This window comes from Leptonotus elevatus, chromosome 8 (genome assembly GCF_054856555.1).
Source record: "Leptonotus elevatus isolate MCC_2025b chromosome 8, RoL_Lele_1.0, whole genome shotgun sequence".
Classification (NCBI taxonomy): domain Eukaryota; kingdom Metazoa; phylum Chordata; class Actinopteri; order Syngnathiformes; family Syngnathidae; genus Leptonotus; species Leptonotus elevatus.
Window position 1 is genome coordinate 7,931,072 of NC_141246.1, and position 15,340 is coordinate 7,946,411.

At 39.4% G+C, this 15,340-nt stretch overlaps 2 protein-coding genes across 2 annotated transcripts; one reads left to right on the top strand and one right to left on the bottom strand.

The window, feature by feature from the left end:
* The first annotated feature begins 401 nt into the window (after window positions 1-401).
* On the top strand, window positions 402-2,714 carry LOC147169577 (guanine nucleotide-binding protein G(I)/G(S)/G(O) subunit gamma-13-like). The gene is made up of 3 exons (XM_086083717.1): window positions 402-630; window positions 1,796-1,910; window positions 2,290-2,714. Exons 2-3 carry the CDS (start codon window positions 1,813-1,815, stop codon window positions 2,393-2,395), a joined length of 204 nt encoding a protein of 67 aa, XP_085939843.1. The 5' UTR covers window positions 402-630; window positions 1,796-1,812; the 3' UTR covers window positions 2,396-2,714.
* chtf18 (CTF18, chromosome transmission fidelity factor 18 homolog (S. cerevisiae)) lies at window positions 2,376-14,369 on the bottom strand. Its single transcript, XM_086083716.1, has 22 exons — window positions 14,169-14,369; window positions 13,462-13,554; window positions 13,232-13,355; window positions 12,627-12,816; window positions 12,445-12,537; window positions 11,585-11,637; window positions 11,351-11,498; window positions 11,029-11,253; window positions 10,314-10,411; window positions 10,112-10,235; window positions 9,232-9,368; window positions 9,042-9,135; window positions 8,875-8,973; window positions 8,121-8,251; window positions 7,067-7,181; window positions 6,767-6,991; window positions 6,097-6,246; window positions 5,889-6,019; window positions 4,408-4,552; window positions 4,069-4,167; window positions 3,184-3,253; window positions 2,376-2,903 (listed from the first exon to the last, which is right to left on the bottom strand). Exons 1-22 carry the CDS (start codon window positions 14,254-14,256, stop codon window positions 2,782-2,784), a joined length of 2,754 nt encoding a protein of 917 aa, XP_085939842.1. The 5' UTR covers window positions 14,257-14,369; the 3' UTR covers window positions 2,376-2,781.
* Between the last annotated feature and the right edge of the window lie 971 nt (window positions 14,370-15,340).

Genomic DNA, 15,340 nt, shown 5'->3' on the forward strand with positions numbered 1-15,340 from the left:
GTCTGCTTGCCTTTTGTTTTTATTGTAGTGATGGGGGGGGGGGGCATAGATATCCTTGTCGTCCACGTAAAGTGACGGACATTGAAATGTATCGGGTGATTTTTATTTAAAATTAACCCCACCCATCACAGAAAAAACGCTGATAAACATTTAATATAGGCTACGTCAGACATTTACCACGAGAACATAAAAATAATCGCGAATATGCGGGGGGGGGGGTCTACTGTACATTCCAGTTTTGTCCTATTTCAATGAGTTGCATTAGCACTTCTTGCTGATTTTGAGCACATTTGTCCCCCTGTCAATAAAAGTAAACGGCACAAACGATAGACAAAAACAACGTGACCTGATTTCATCGTCCTCATTTGCGTGCGCGCGCCTCACGTTTGCATGCGGGTGCGCGCACGCTTTGCCAGTCAAAGCAAGCGACGACCACGCCCCTTCAATCCTTCTGTATCCAGTCGCAAACGCAAGGGAGTGCCCAACACACTCCCACGCCGCATCCTCACCATCAACCGCATCATTCGCTCAACCGGGACCAGACTACCGGAGCGACGTCAGAGCTCGTTACCCACCGTCCAGCTTCGCCTTCGCCCGCCATCAGCTGCTGATCACCGGGCGGACTTTCCGGTAGGCCCCGATGCTCGAGTGCTTTCCTTCTACTGAGCCCGCGATTCCGCGACACTTTTAAGCAAATGCGATCAAGAATTATGCGTTTTAATGTGCCGATTATTAATTAATGAGGGGGGATGGCGGCGTACATCGGAGGGGGTCTCGGTGGAGCCGCGACAGGCGCACGGAGGGGCGGATGCTGATGGAGGACGCGAGTCGACCTACTTACACGAGATCCATTAAACAGATGAGGGGGATGGATGTGTTGGTGGGACAGAGATCCGCCATCAACGGTTCCGAAGTGGTGTCTCGGTCCGCTCGGCCTCTTCCGGCTTTGTAAGCGCATGCCGGCAGGGTGGGGCCCAAAATATTAGATTCTTCTGTACTCCCAAAACATTCAAGGGTTGATGATGACCGAGTATGGGATGTTTAAAGCGGCTGAACCAGGGGGGGGGGGGGGCACTGGGGGTGCCTCCAACCACTGAGGTTATTATAGTTCACAAAAACAATTGAAATAACAAACTAAACTAACAAAATAATCAAGACATTTTTTTCGAACTAAAACTATGCTATACAATTGAACTTTTGCTACAAAAAAAACAAAAACTACCATCTCCCAAGAGCAGTCCAGTTGTGATCAATTCAATACCCTGACAAAGGTACATTTTTAAAACTAACTATATTTATTGCGAACATATTCGTTTTAATCTTTGTGAATTAAGTTCATTCATGAGCTTTCAGGGTTTATTTGAAATGTGGTATTACTGTTTGGCCACACAGCAGGAGAAAGGTCAAACAATCCTTTGGGAATTGCTGTTTACTTTATTACATAATACTTATGAAAACATTTTTTGTTTTATATCAATAATTCATATATAAAATGAAAAATAATACTAAAACTAATCAAAACAAAACTACAACTAAGCATTTTGAAATAAATAAATACAAACAAACCTGTAAAATTTCAAAATAGAAAAAAAAATCAAATCATCAAATTTTGATTTTTAAAAAAATGGTATCGTTCCCACTGGAATGATTGCGCAGATCCCTACTGTGTCTTTCTGCTTCAAACAAACAGACATCAGTAGCACTTGAAGACCGGAGCTATTTTAAGACTAGTATTGATGTCAAAACACCAGAGTAGCTTCCATAACGCTGCCTTTCCATTTTGTTGTTGGGGTAGCGTCACGAATATCGATTATGGACGACTTAGACGTTCCCCAGATGCGGAGGGAAGTGGAATCTCTTCAGTATCAACTGGCCATCAACAGGGAGAAGTCTTCCATCACAGTCACTGAGTGAGTACAAACAACATGCATATATTTACATAGAGAGCCTTGGGGAATTGTTTTTATATTATAGCCACAAAATAGATTTATTGAGTGCACAAAATGATCATATGTGGTACAGTGTGGACTAAATCCACCTCTTAATACCATCAAATTATATTTTAATCAGCAAAAAATACCGATTCTACTGAGGCTAAAATCTGATTATACCAAAGAAAGTATATTAAAAAAAAAATCCATAGTTGATGATTGTAATTGCATAGAGATGCCAAAAGATGGCGCCAAAGCACTTTTACAGATATCATGGTTACGAATTTGCATGTTAAATCTATATATAGATCATGTCTCGGGTTCTGATTTTCGATAAGTGTGTTTGTTTTTTCTTCAGGTTGGTGAAGTGGATCGAGAGTTGCGTGTGCGAGGATCCCTTCCTGAACCCTGAGCTGATGAGAGCCAATCCCTGGGTAGAGAAGGGGAAGTGTGTGATCCTCTGATGATCGCACTTCCATTAAAAAAAAAGAAGAAGGAAAAAAAATAGATCCCCACACAGTCAATGCACGGATGCACCACGAATAATGTGCACTCACTCAGTCATGCTGCGCTAAAGACACACACACGCGCACATGCACACACACTACACTCTATTTATTTATTTGGATTCTTTGAATGCCCTTATTTTAAGACTGCTGTGTGTGTGTGTGAGTGTGCGTGTGTGCGTGTGTGCGCAGCGCAGAGTAGCTTTTTAGATGTTTGTTTTTATTGGCTCTTTACACAATCAAAAATAAAGACCGTTTAGAATTTAACAGATCCAAACAGGTGGCATACTTCTGTGTTTTTGGTGGATATTGGGAGGCGGGACGGGGGACGGGGGGAGTGGTTGCTAAAGTAGTTCCCGGATGTAAACGTTCCGTCGCACGGCGTTAGACATGCCCTCGTTGAAGCGGAACCACACGTCGCTGTTGCCCACAGCCTTCCCCATGGCGAGCACGGCGCACTTCTGGCCTGTAGAGAGGGAGGTAGAGAGAGAAACAGAACCAGGTAGAGAGAGACAGGTAGAGGCAGGTAGAGAGAGAAACAGAATCAGGTAGGGGCAGAGAGACAGGTAGAGAGAGAGACAGGCAGAGAGAGAAAGAGACAGGTAGGTAGAGGCGCTTATTTGAGGCAAGGTGGCTGGACTACAGTAAATATAGTAAAGAACTACACAACCCCATAGCAGAAAATACACAAGCCAGATGAGGATTTAACTGCAAACTAACCTTCGGTGGAAACATATTTTTGGTACCTGCGTCTGAAGATGTTGGCGCTGCCGTCTGTTTGGGTGCAACAGGGCGGCCGAAAAAGTCCTTCGCTTGCTGTTAGGATGCAAAAGCAGAGAAAAGTTCAAGGGGGAGCTTGCAATAAAAAAAAAAATTATATATATTTTTTTGTGAAAACGGTTGGTGGTAGTATTGACGCGAGGCCGCATTCAAAGCGTACGAGAAGTTTTAAAACTAAGAACGCAGTCAAAAGTCAGAAATGTCCTAAATCGAGGTCAATGCATCTTCATGTTCTCATTAGCCTAATTTAACAGTTTCGCCACGCGGGACTAAATCCCAGAGATTTCTTATTGTCCTCATTTCTATTTGAGATGACGGCGGCGCTACCAAACACGCACCATCGACAGGCAGTAAAAACTACACATAACTACTTCAATAGACAAAAGAATAATGAATAAATAAATAAATAAATAAATACACACTGACAGTAAATGTAAAGAGAAACGTTAGCATTCTGAGAGGAATGTTTTCTTATGCATACATATATCATTGTTTATTATGTATTGTATTTTATTTATTATTATCATAAAAACAGAAGACATAACACTAAAGTGATAGTGTCTATATGATAAAAAAAAAATACAGTATAAAAGTTTAGGTATGGTATGAGGCTAGTATTTTTTTATTTAGATTAGGGGGTATTTTTTAGTTATCATTAATGATATAAAAACAACGAGAAAAAAAAAATGCTTAACTCATAATAATAACGCATACGCCCATATTGTCTTTTCATTGCCAGTTTAGTATTTATTTTAATTTGGGGTTCTTTTGTATCTTATTTACTGTAATAATTATTGGTAAAAAAAATAATTCCAAAAATCGAAACCGCTTCAAACGCCAAAGGGTCTCACCCTGGGCTCCACTGTGGTCTGTTTGACAATGTTCTCCAACCTCTGATGATGGTTCCTGCTTGGTTTGAGAGCAGCAGCACTCGCCTTCTCCGCCCCTTTCTGCGTAACAACGCGCGCAAAAAAAAGATGCATGGTAAGTAAGTAATGACAAGTGAGGATAAACAGTAACAACAGACAAAGACGACATTCAAAGATCTTCGCCAAAATAGATCCATTTTGTGTCGTATTTTATTCGGCAGAATATCGGATTTGGCTTCAGCCTTTAAAATTATTATTATTATTTTTTTAAATATCGGCCTGGCTCTAACAATTAACCAAAAAATAAAAAATAAACGTCACCACTGCGGGGTTCCGCTGCAACATCAGCTGCTCGGCCCTCCTCATCTTCTCCTGCTCCATCTCTCTGCTGATGGTTTGTTTGGCCTGGTAGGTCAACTGGCGGCGCGGTGGCAGGCCCGAGAACTTCGCCACCTCCTCCACACGTCTGCAGACACGCGCGCGGGTTGTGTGAACAAACTACACACGATCTTCAGGGGAGAAATAAGCTTCCACTTTTCGTGGATTTATACAGAACATCTCAAATCAAACGTGGATTTAATCATTCGCTAAAACGATAATCCTCTTAACACTGATCTGCATCCCCCCCATCCCCCCCCCCCCCAAACTCAACAAACAACCTCACTGCTCCCCTGCTTAGAGCCTATAAATATCACCGCAGCAATCTCTATAATGGTGTGCTATTTATTGCATGTTTTCACACGTCCTGCTGCTTAAAGCGAAAGCGCTTGAGCTTGAAGGCACAAATTTGACAGCCCGACATTGCAGGAAGTTCTGGTGGACGGCAGAATTCATTGTTCCATTAGCCGAAGCAAAGCGTCCAGGTCCTGAAGGCACTAAGCAGCCCCAGACCATCACAATGCCGCCACCACCACGTTTGACTTGTTAGAATGATGATCTTTTGATTAGAAGCTGTTATTTTTACACCAGATGTAACGAGCCACGTCAATTCCAAAAAGCTCCATTTTAGGCAGTCCGCAGAATATTTCTCCAAAATTCTTGGCACTCATCAAGATGTTTCTTAAAGAATGTATTTTTTTGTCACCATGGATGACATTTTTATCCAGCGTCTTTCTTATGGTTGAGTGTTTTTTTTAGAGGTGTCAGTCGATTACATTTTTTAATGGTAATTAATCGCAGGAGTTCAATAATTTACAATAAAATGTACAATAATTTTTTTTCTAATTTATCACACACTTGTTAACATAAAAGTGGGATTAAAAAAAACAACTAATTAACTCTTTTAGTCATTGATAGTCATTTCATAATTCATAACATTTAGTTAAAATTAAACAGATGTATTGTACTGTCATATTTCTGCCACTAGATGGCAAAATTGCATTTGTGAGACGGTGACAGCTCAGTGTAAATTATTTTCATATTAAAAGCTATCTAATCTTTAACATAAATTCTGCAATTTTTTAAAATTCTAAAATACAACTTGACCCCCGTCTCCACAAGTGTATGCATTATTATCGAATTTAATACGTCTACATTTTGACGTGGGATGTGTCTGCTGCTTTGTGACTGGAATTCCCCCAATTCTATTATTTATTATTATTTTTCAAGTAAGGGGAGGTAATAAATGGCGCGTCAAAAAAATTTGTGCCGTTAAGGGAACTTTAAATGAACTCAAAATGAACGCACTAATTTTGACAAGCCCAGTTTTTGTAGAGACCAACTGAATTAAAAATAAAAATAAAAATCAAATCTAAAATCTAAAATGACAAATCCAAACTATTATAACCCCGGTGTGTACTCACGGCTCCAGTATGTATGTGTACTGCCCCTCTGGCGTGCGGTCCTGCCGGTACGAGAGGTTGTACGCCAACATGGTGTCGATCAGCTCGCACATCTGCTCCTTTTCTCTGCGACTGAACAGCTGCGGGTTGACCTGGAAGAAATGTAGGATTTTATTCATCCGTATTCGTCACAGGGAATGACTTTGGGGAGCTTCAGTTATGTACGGACGGGGCGCAATCTGGGACAGATGATATCAAGGAGCAGCGTGAGAAAGTCCATGGCGAGGTTCAGATGGCTGATCCTGGTCCTGATGCTGGCCGGAATGTCAGACAACATGGTGGACAGAGCGTTCCTGCTGCTCTGGAAGTGAGAGGTCGCCTGCAGAGGGCAGCACAGTAAGCCACATGATGCATTGTTTGCTTTAAAATAATATATTCAATGCGGGATATTGAAGAACATTATCAATTTCATTTCGCCTCTGCTATCACCTGAAATTGACGTCATTGCGCTCGGGCTCGAATGACAAACTTGACGGCTCACCTCTTAAATAATACAAATAATGCATTATATTTAGAGGCGCCTATGTAGACACTCAAGGACACCGTACAATTAAAATGATTTAAATAATAGCACAAAAAAATATATATATTTATGGGTTCGGTCATGTGACTTCCCAAGTTTTGTGAGCTTCAGGACAAATAACTAAAACATTCCGTTTTGTCCTCTAAAATAAACAAAAGACAGTTAACGAGAGTATCATTCAGGCCGAGGTCATCAGGAGAAACATAATGTCGAAAATATTCAACTGTATTTTGGTCATAGTAAAAGCTACGTTTACAGTTTGAATTATTGAAGTCATCTTCCACATTTCTTAACCTGTCAATCAATTGAGATTCACCTCCTGGTGGCTGTGTGGATAGCTGATCCGCGGCACGTGCGGGTGCGCGAACAGGAAGTGGCAAGCGACAGACAGGAAGGGCAGGTACTTCATGAGGGTGAAGTTCTGCCCGTGCATGATGACTTGGTTGAGCCGGTCAGAAAAGACCATCCAGTCCAGAGCGTCGCACACATTCTGCAGGTTGGGATCTCGCACTCTCATGGACAGGTAGTTGTCGTACAAACCCTGAGGGAAGGGGGAATGATGTCATCAGGATGCTACTGCTGCTAAAAATGCATTATATTGTGGCACGTTTATTACCTGAGAAACTTTTTCATATTCTCCACTCGATGAGGCCAAGTCAAGAATGTGCTGGAACCTCTGACTGCCGCCTCCTGAACCAGGGACTTCCTCGAATCGCTCACCAATACGTTTCCTAAAGCAATACACACAGTATATATATTTTTAAAGTCTATTCTGTTGAGATTGCAATTTGGGGAGTGTCAGGTAGGAAAATAAATTCAGATTAAGAGCCATACAGTGGATCAGATTTAAGACCTTTTAACTCATTTACTGCCATTGACGGCTATAGACGTCAAAACTTCATTTGAACTATTTCTATTAGTTTAACTTTTTTTCCACTTTTGTTAACAAGAGTATTAAAACCTAGAAAAAAAAATATTGTAAATTTAGAACAGATATAAAAAAAATTATTAATCGTTAGTTAACTAGTGAAGTCATGTGATTAATTACGATCAAAAATTGTAATCGCCTGACGGGCCTAATTTAAAAAAAAGTCATTAAAAATAAGGGCCATTTAATCGTAATTAATCTCATGATAATTTTATATCTGTTATAAATGTACAATAAAAAATACTTTTCATAAAAAATGTAATGAAAAAAAAAGTTAAACTAATAGAAATAGTTCACATGAATTTTTCACGTCTATAATCGTCAATGGCAGTGGAAATTAATTTTGTTCAATTTTAATTCTATGTTTTTCAAACCGCATATATTTTAATAAAAAAAATAATTTATACAGGTATACTAATGTAAAGCTTTAAGGACATTTCAGATTTTGTCTTCACTAAATATCACCATTAGTGCCAAGTTGGCAATATGGGATCAATATTATTAGAATTTAATATAAATGTTGCAACAAGTATTAAACATTTTCAGTAACTATAGTTTTGAATGTACCAAGCAAATAGATTTGGTACTTATATATATATATATAAAAAAAAAATTGAAACACTTCTTTGACAGAGATTTATTTGCTCACTTCTGTGCGCAACAAAATAAGAAATGAATTTTTCCTCAAACAAATAATTCATACTTGTTGCCGACGACGTGGCTTGAGATGGAGCTACTGTACCGTTTAGTGCGTGGCAACTGGAAGATCTCCTGCCACAGATAGAACAATCCTTTGTTCTGGTCCTTCTGGCCCACAGACACACACTGGATGATCCTGGTGTTGAGCTGCTTGTGGCCTCGGCCGAAAAGGAACTGCAAAAAAAAATAAAAAAATACAGCGGTGCCTTGACTTACGAGTTGAATTTGTTTCCTGAGCACGCTTGTCATTAATTGTCATTAATCCTTCCCAGCCAGCCAAAAAAACAAACACAAATATTTGTAATGGGTTTTTTTTAGCATGAAAAACAGCACTCTATAGTATTTGACTTTATATGGGCAAACATAAATAAATGAATTGTAAAGAATGATGTATGATAATTTAATCACTACTGTGCTGCTTCCTTGGCCAACAGGGAGCAGTATATTACAACATAAAATCCCAAAAGAAGATAGTCCCTTTTAACATCATATGTTGCACTAATACAAGAAAACACTGATTCTAGTTTTGTTCACCTGTCTTTTTGCGTTTTGCAGTGCGTTAGCATTAAGCTAGCGGATATTTTGTAAGGAAAAGTTATGTGGTTAGGTTAAATACGTGATATGCCATTCTCTACATTTCATGTTTAGTTTACAGGAAACCTAAACTTTAAGTGGCAATAAACAGCTTGAAGCGAACACACGGTTTATTTTTGGAAGAATTGTTCACTATCTGCCAAACCGCTGCTTGCGGCATGCAGACCTCAACTATGAGATGTTTAACATAGATTCATTCTTACCTGGAGTGTGTTGATGCAAGATCTGATGTCGTTATCCGTTTTCTCACAAAGTAACATCAACGTACCCGTGTCTGCCTTCATCCCTTGTCGGAGAGAGATCTGCAAACCAAGCAATGTGGAAGTGTTTTTATGCATTCAGTTACTTGATGTGTGCGTATGGCGTGTACCTCTGCCAGTCTCTGAGTTAGACGGGAGGGCTGAGTCTGGGGGAAAGCCAGAAGGAAGGCCTGCTGCCTCAGCGGTCTGAGAGCGGGAACGTAACTGACAAAATGAAAACAAAAAATGAAAACAAACATATAAAAACAAGCTTCTTGCTTCATGCTGCTGTTTAAACATTTAAGAGTCGATTTTTCTTACAGGTCGTTACAGATGCAGATGATAGGTCGCTGGAGAATGGGTTCCTTCTTTTTTCTTTTCTTTGTTGAATCGGAGCCGGCCTCGCCACCATATCCGTCTTTCCTGTTCAGGGTCGCTAACAGAATGTTGATGGCAGCCTGTGCAGAAAAACTAAATATGACCAAAATGTTTTGGGGAAATTGACTTGTTCTTGTGTCTTAGCGCTGAAGAGGAAAATAGTATGTTCTGACTTTGTTATTAACTTATTCACTGCCATTGACGGCTATAGACGTCAAAAATTCATTTGAACTATTTCTATTAGTTTAACATTTTTTTCCACTTTTGTTAACAAGAGTATGAAATCCTATAATTTTTTTATTGTACATTTAGAACAGCTATAAAATGTGTGATTAATTGTGAGTTAACTAGTGAAGTAATGCAATTAATTATGATTAAAAATTGTAATCGCCTGACGCCCAAAATTAATGTTTTCTTTCTTTTTCTTTTTTTAAAATTCATTCATTACCATTGACGGCTATAAACGTCAAAAATTAATTTGAACTATTTCTATTAGTTTAACATTTTTTTCACTTTTGTTAACAAGAGTATGAAAACCTAGAATTTTTTTTATTGTACATTTAGAACAAATATAAATGTTGTGATTAATCGTGAGTTAACTAGTGAAGTCATGCGATTAATTACAATAAAAAAATGTAATCGCCTGTCGCCCCTAATTTTTAAGAATCTTTTTTTATTTTTTATGAATTTATGGCAGTGAATGAGTTAAGTTAAACATCTGTATGGGCAGTAAGTGTTGTGCATGCTACACAAAGTAGAAATGAAAGTCAATATAATGCTCCATTTTCATGAACAATATTTATGGGCTTAGCTAAATACGTACTGCCGGGGCGCCGTCAATTTCATCAATAATGAGGCAATTTGGCCTCTCGCTGGCCCCTAGAACGGATTTCATCTGCGTAGCTGTGTCAATGCGTTTCTGGAACACCTCCGCACTGCGATCGTCACTGCACAACCACAACAAAGTCAGCACAGGACGATTGCTCAAAATATAAGCATCGTCACTAACTGTTTGCTTCTCTAACCTGGCGTTGATTTCCACTACATTGTAGCCAGCATGCTTTGCAATAACGTGAGCCAAGGTTGTCTTCCCCAAACCTGGGGGACCGGACAATAACGCCACCTGGGGTAGAGAAAGTGAAAAAATTAGTTATTACCATTAATGAATAGGTATGTGAATAGAATTGGTTCTGAATTAAAATTTATTGAAATGAAATGCCGTTGCTGTAATGGTTTTCTTTACTGTCCCCTTTAAAGGAGAAGTCAACCCCCAAAAATTCTTGCCAGTACGTTCTATGCAGCCCCACGAGTCTAAAGACGGTATTCTGGTAAATATTGCGTTAGTGGAATATGAGTTAAGCAGCAAAATCCAGTAGTTTTTACCAAAATCAGAAGGCGGCCATTTTATCACTTGCCGTCGAGTTAAAATGACATCACAGTTGCTCAGGTCTCAGGTAACAACCAATCACAGCTCAGCTTCAGAAAACAGGTGAGCTGTGATTGGTCGTCGCCTGAGTCCTGAGCAACTGTGATGTCATCTTCAGTCGACAGCAAGTGGCAAAATGGCCGCTCCCTGAGATGGCTAAGAACGGCTGGATTTTGCTTCATAACTCATATTCCACAAATCAGAATGTTTAGATTAGTGAGGTCACATAAAACATATGATTGTGAAGAAATGTTTAAGGTGGACTTCCCCTTTAAAGTAGCAACTCAACAACTTGTTCAATGACACGCGCTTACCTTAAATTTAGGCCGTTTGTACAAGTCTAGTTCGGCCTCTAGTATCTCCTCAGTCATCTCCATCTTGCTCTTGAAGCGATTTGGATTCTGATTGGCTTGATTGGACTTGAATGACGTTTGCATGGGGGCTTGTCTGTCAGGCCGCGCCGGGCGAGACACTCTCTCTTTTCCAAAAACCACCGTGTCCCACAGCTTTAGCCACTTCAGCAGACAACGGTTGGTAAACTAAAAAACAAAAACAAAAAAACAAACAGCAACATAATGTCATTTTTATAAATACTGTAGCATGGAGGTGCGAGAGTATGACATGGATGTGTCGTACGTCATCACTGAGCAGCTCGGTGTAGTGGCGGGGAGAAAATCGATCAACCCAGAGTCGAAAGCTTCGACCCTCGGAGTCTTCCGGATCGTCCTCTTCTTTCTCTTCCTCCTCTCTGATTTCAGGCTCAACCAAGATGTCATTCACACTCCTGAAAAATAATACAATGCAGCTTTCAAATGAAATGCAGGGAGTCATGCTAGTGTGAAAAAAAAAAAAAGCAACGTGATGAAATACCTGGCCACTAGCTCTGTGAGGCGCTGTGTGTCTTCTACAACCTGCTGGTGACGCTGCAGTTTAAAAGGAAAATTGATTTACATAAACTTAACTCATTCACTGCCATTGACGGCTATAAACGTCAAAAATTCATTTGAACTATTTCTATTAGTTTAATTTTTTTCCCCACTTTTGTTAACAAGAGTATGAAAATGTACATTTAGAACAGATATAACATTTTTGATTAATCGTGAGTTAACTAGTGAAGTCATTCGATTAATTACAATTTAAAATTTTAATCGCCTGACGAGATTATTAAAAATTTACAGCGTCAGGCGACTCATTTTTTTTACTTGTAATTAATCACATGACTTCAATAGTTAACTCACGATTAATCACAAATTTTATATCTGTTCTAAATGTGCAATAAAAAAATCTAGGTTTTCATACTCTTGTTAACGTAAGTGGGAAAAAAATGTTAAACTAATAGAAATAGTTCAAATTATTTTTTTACGTCTATAACCGTCAATGGCAGTGAATGAGATAATATTAAAATAAGTTTTTTTACTTCTGCGTTGTTCAGGGATTCATGCATTTGTCATAGCAAAATGCTCTATGCTATTCATGTCATTTGTGTTGTTGTTTTTTTGTCAGTACGAGCACTACGCAAATTTAAAAAAAAAAAGGGGGGGGGGGTAATTGTGGCCAGAGAAGATCCATTATTTCAGACTACATTTTTACTTGTGCTTCGGTCAAATATTTGAATTGCTACTTATACTTTTACCAGTCTTTTTTGTTGTTTTTTTACACAAATGTATGTACTACTACTTAAGAGTGTGAGTACTTTTGTATCTGGCACAATCAAGGGTTAATCTACTCACTCGGTCTTCCTCTTGCTCTCTCAAAACACCCACTGGCACAGCAAGTAGCCCCAAAGAACCCCAAGAGTCGGGTACCATTCTGAAGTCTGCCACCTACACACAAAGTGCTTCGTTTACTAAGATGAAGTTAATCATCTATGATTTATATTTTGCATTCCTGCTTCATTCATAATGCAGTCCACCTTCTCTGCTTCGGTGTCCTTCTGGCGAAGGTAGACACGACTCCCCGAAGAGTCTGTGACGGTGACGTAGTCGCCTTCTAGTGGGGGTCTTCTCAGCACGCATGACTGTGTTGCCACGGCAGCAGGCCGCCTGGGAGACTCTACTATTGTTTCAAATCCGCTGATATCCAGAGCAGCAGCTGAGGAAGACCTGGAAGGAAAAAAACGTGTTTACTTTTGATCCTTAATTGCTATTTCTCAATACAGTGTTTGAATAATGATTAACAAGTATCATTATTATGGAGGAGGGTCCATTAGTTTTCTTATTTAATGTAGTGATTATACTGTGTGTACTAAGTTACTGCTATACTGTACAGTATTGATTACTTTGAAACAGCTAAAATTGCTGTTTCAATGTGATCAATGCCTGCAATATTTAACATGAACATTTTTTAAATATATATTGAATTTAACACACTCGAAATAGAAAATCATTTAGTCTCCAGCTCACCAAAGACCCTAATAAGGAAGAAATCTTCTATAGAAAATATATGTATGGTTTCGCTTTTCAGATTTATAATAAAATAAAAATAAAACTCAAATATTTGCTGCCCAGTTCTCGATACCTGACTGTGTGAGGTGCTTCAAAGTGTTCTGGAGAAGACGGTGGTGTAATGTCATCACACTGCACAGCGGTAAATAATCTCTTCACCACACCTGTGTCCTGCTTGTGACGCTTTGCAGTTGGAGCTTGTGGGGTGGGGTGGGGGGGACACAGAAAGGAAAAAGAGAAAGGTCAGGGTGCAAATGTAGCAAGTTCAACTCAAACACAATATTACACATAAAGCTAACTCACTGATTTGCTGAACAGACACCTGTTGGTCATCTTTGTAGGAGGATTCATCATTTGAACTCCGCCTCGGACGCTTTGCAGGCTTGGAGGATTCCTCTGAAAATACAAAAAATAATTATCATAACGAAGCTCAATTTATGAAGCTAACTAACTCGTCAGACAGATAAACTGGTATGTTATTGATCCCGTGAGGTATATTCGACATAATTAGATAATGCAATGATATGCATGTATCAACTACAATAAACACATTAGCCTAAACTGGTGTCCAAATACTGTTGAGCCCTAGAAAAATGTACCCATCATAAAATGGCAGTACAAACCCCGCATATCATTTGTGGATTTGTTTCCCCCAAAATCTTTTTAATACATAAATATATTTGAGTTAATTTATTTTTACTGCATTTATAATAGGGGTTGTCCACTGAATTTCCCAACTGATGAACACCTTATTCTATCAATTTAAAAGTTCAAACACTGCTATATTGCAAGTTAAAACTTAGCACACAAGAAACAAGATGGAAAAAGTGTAAAATGGTACATAACTTAGGCAAAGGTACAAACAAGCTGGTGACAACAAGACCTAGAGAACATCTACACAATGACGATACATGAAACCGGAAGAATAAATGGTAGCTAATCTTTCTCCGTCAAATAAAAAGATTCTGCGGCACTGCTTGACAGCATACAAGCCTTGTTTATGTCCTCACTTTCCAACTCAGCCAACGCATCCAGTTCGTCGGCAAACTGCTCTTCGAAGTCATCCTCAATCCCAAACATTTCGTCATATTCATCCATGGCTGCTTCGCTTTAAAGTATATCAAATGCGTGTTGAAATTTTCGAAAATTCAATGTTGTTAAACGACATCAACATCAGCGTCGGCGAAAGTAGTTTCCCGGCATTTTTAAGTCGTGGAACTCCGTTTCCGGGTAGGTGAAGCTTTCGGGTCTCTGATTGGTTGTCACAAACTTACTTTTCCGGGTTATTGTATAACGCGGAACAATATAAAAAAAATACATAAAAGTACGAAATGCTAAAGTATGACGTGTGAATGGAGGAGAGATTCCTCAATTGCCTGTCCATGTACTGAATCAAATTAAAAGCAAATTTTCACAAACTGCATCTAGTAGCTGCTCGTCTGCTTACGCTGAGCAGCTGTTGAGAGTGTCCCGGATAAGTGAAGCCACCGGCGACCATATTACGTTGCCACTCTCCAATTCCTCATAACTTTGCTATCATGTTATTTTCTGCCTCTGCGGAGAAAATGCCACCATGTATGACAACCACGTGTACCACTGCGAAATGTAAACATAAACTCTGTGAGTCACTATTCAAGATATTGAGATAATGTTCTCTGAATGGTCGATGCAAACAGGCCTAGCATAAAGTAGGCACTGATAACTGTTTTCAGCAACAACAACAAAAATGTCAGTAAAATTGGAAATGTAAGAGCTGTCAGGGTCCTATTGACAGTTCAGTCATATATAAGTCCGGGCCAAAAATGCTGGTCAGGGTTCAGCTCCTTTCAGCTTGCCTAAATCCAATTTTCAACCCAATTTGCTGGGTCAAAAATAATTAACCCAGTCTTGGGTATAAGTAACCCAATCTGCTTAAAATCCAAAGTTACCCAGCAAGTGGGTTAGGAACCCATTTTTTCATGCCTATCCTCAAATACTATTCACAAATGTGGTCTCTCGTCATCACTTTCTACACTTTGTGCTCCTTGCGCCTAGACGTGCATACATGTGTGCGTAAAACAGATTAATGATGATGATGATGATGATGATGATGCGTGTGGTGTCAGAGCCATCTGCTCTTGGGTTCAGAAAAACAGGCTGCCCAGGGGTTTTGATGAAAGGAAATTGTTCGATACATGCGCAC

Bases quoted from the DNA above. Each gene is read 5' to 3' on its own strand.
- LOC147169577 (XM_086083717.1), top strand. From the start codon at position 1,813: ATGGACGACTTAGACGTTCCCCAGATGCGGAGGGAAGTGGAATCTCTT. The intron at 1,911-2,289 runs GTGAGTACAAAC...TTTTTTCTTCAG, and splicing joins TCTTCCATCACAGTCACTGA to GTTGGTGAAGTGGATCGAGA.
- chtf18 (XM_086083716.1), bottom strand. From the start codon at position 14,256: ATGGATGAATATGACGAAATGTTTGGGATTGAGGATGACTTCGAAGAG. The intron at 13,555-14,168 runs GTGAGGACATAA...TTGTATTTTCAG, and splicing joins TGCGTTGGCTGAGTTGGAAA to AGGAATCCTCCAAGCCTGCA. The intron at 2,904-3,183 runs GTACCAAAAATA...CCCTCTCTACAG, and splicing joins GCCAACATCTTCAGACGCAG to GCCAGAAGTGCGCCGTGCTC.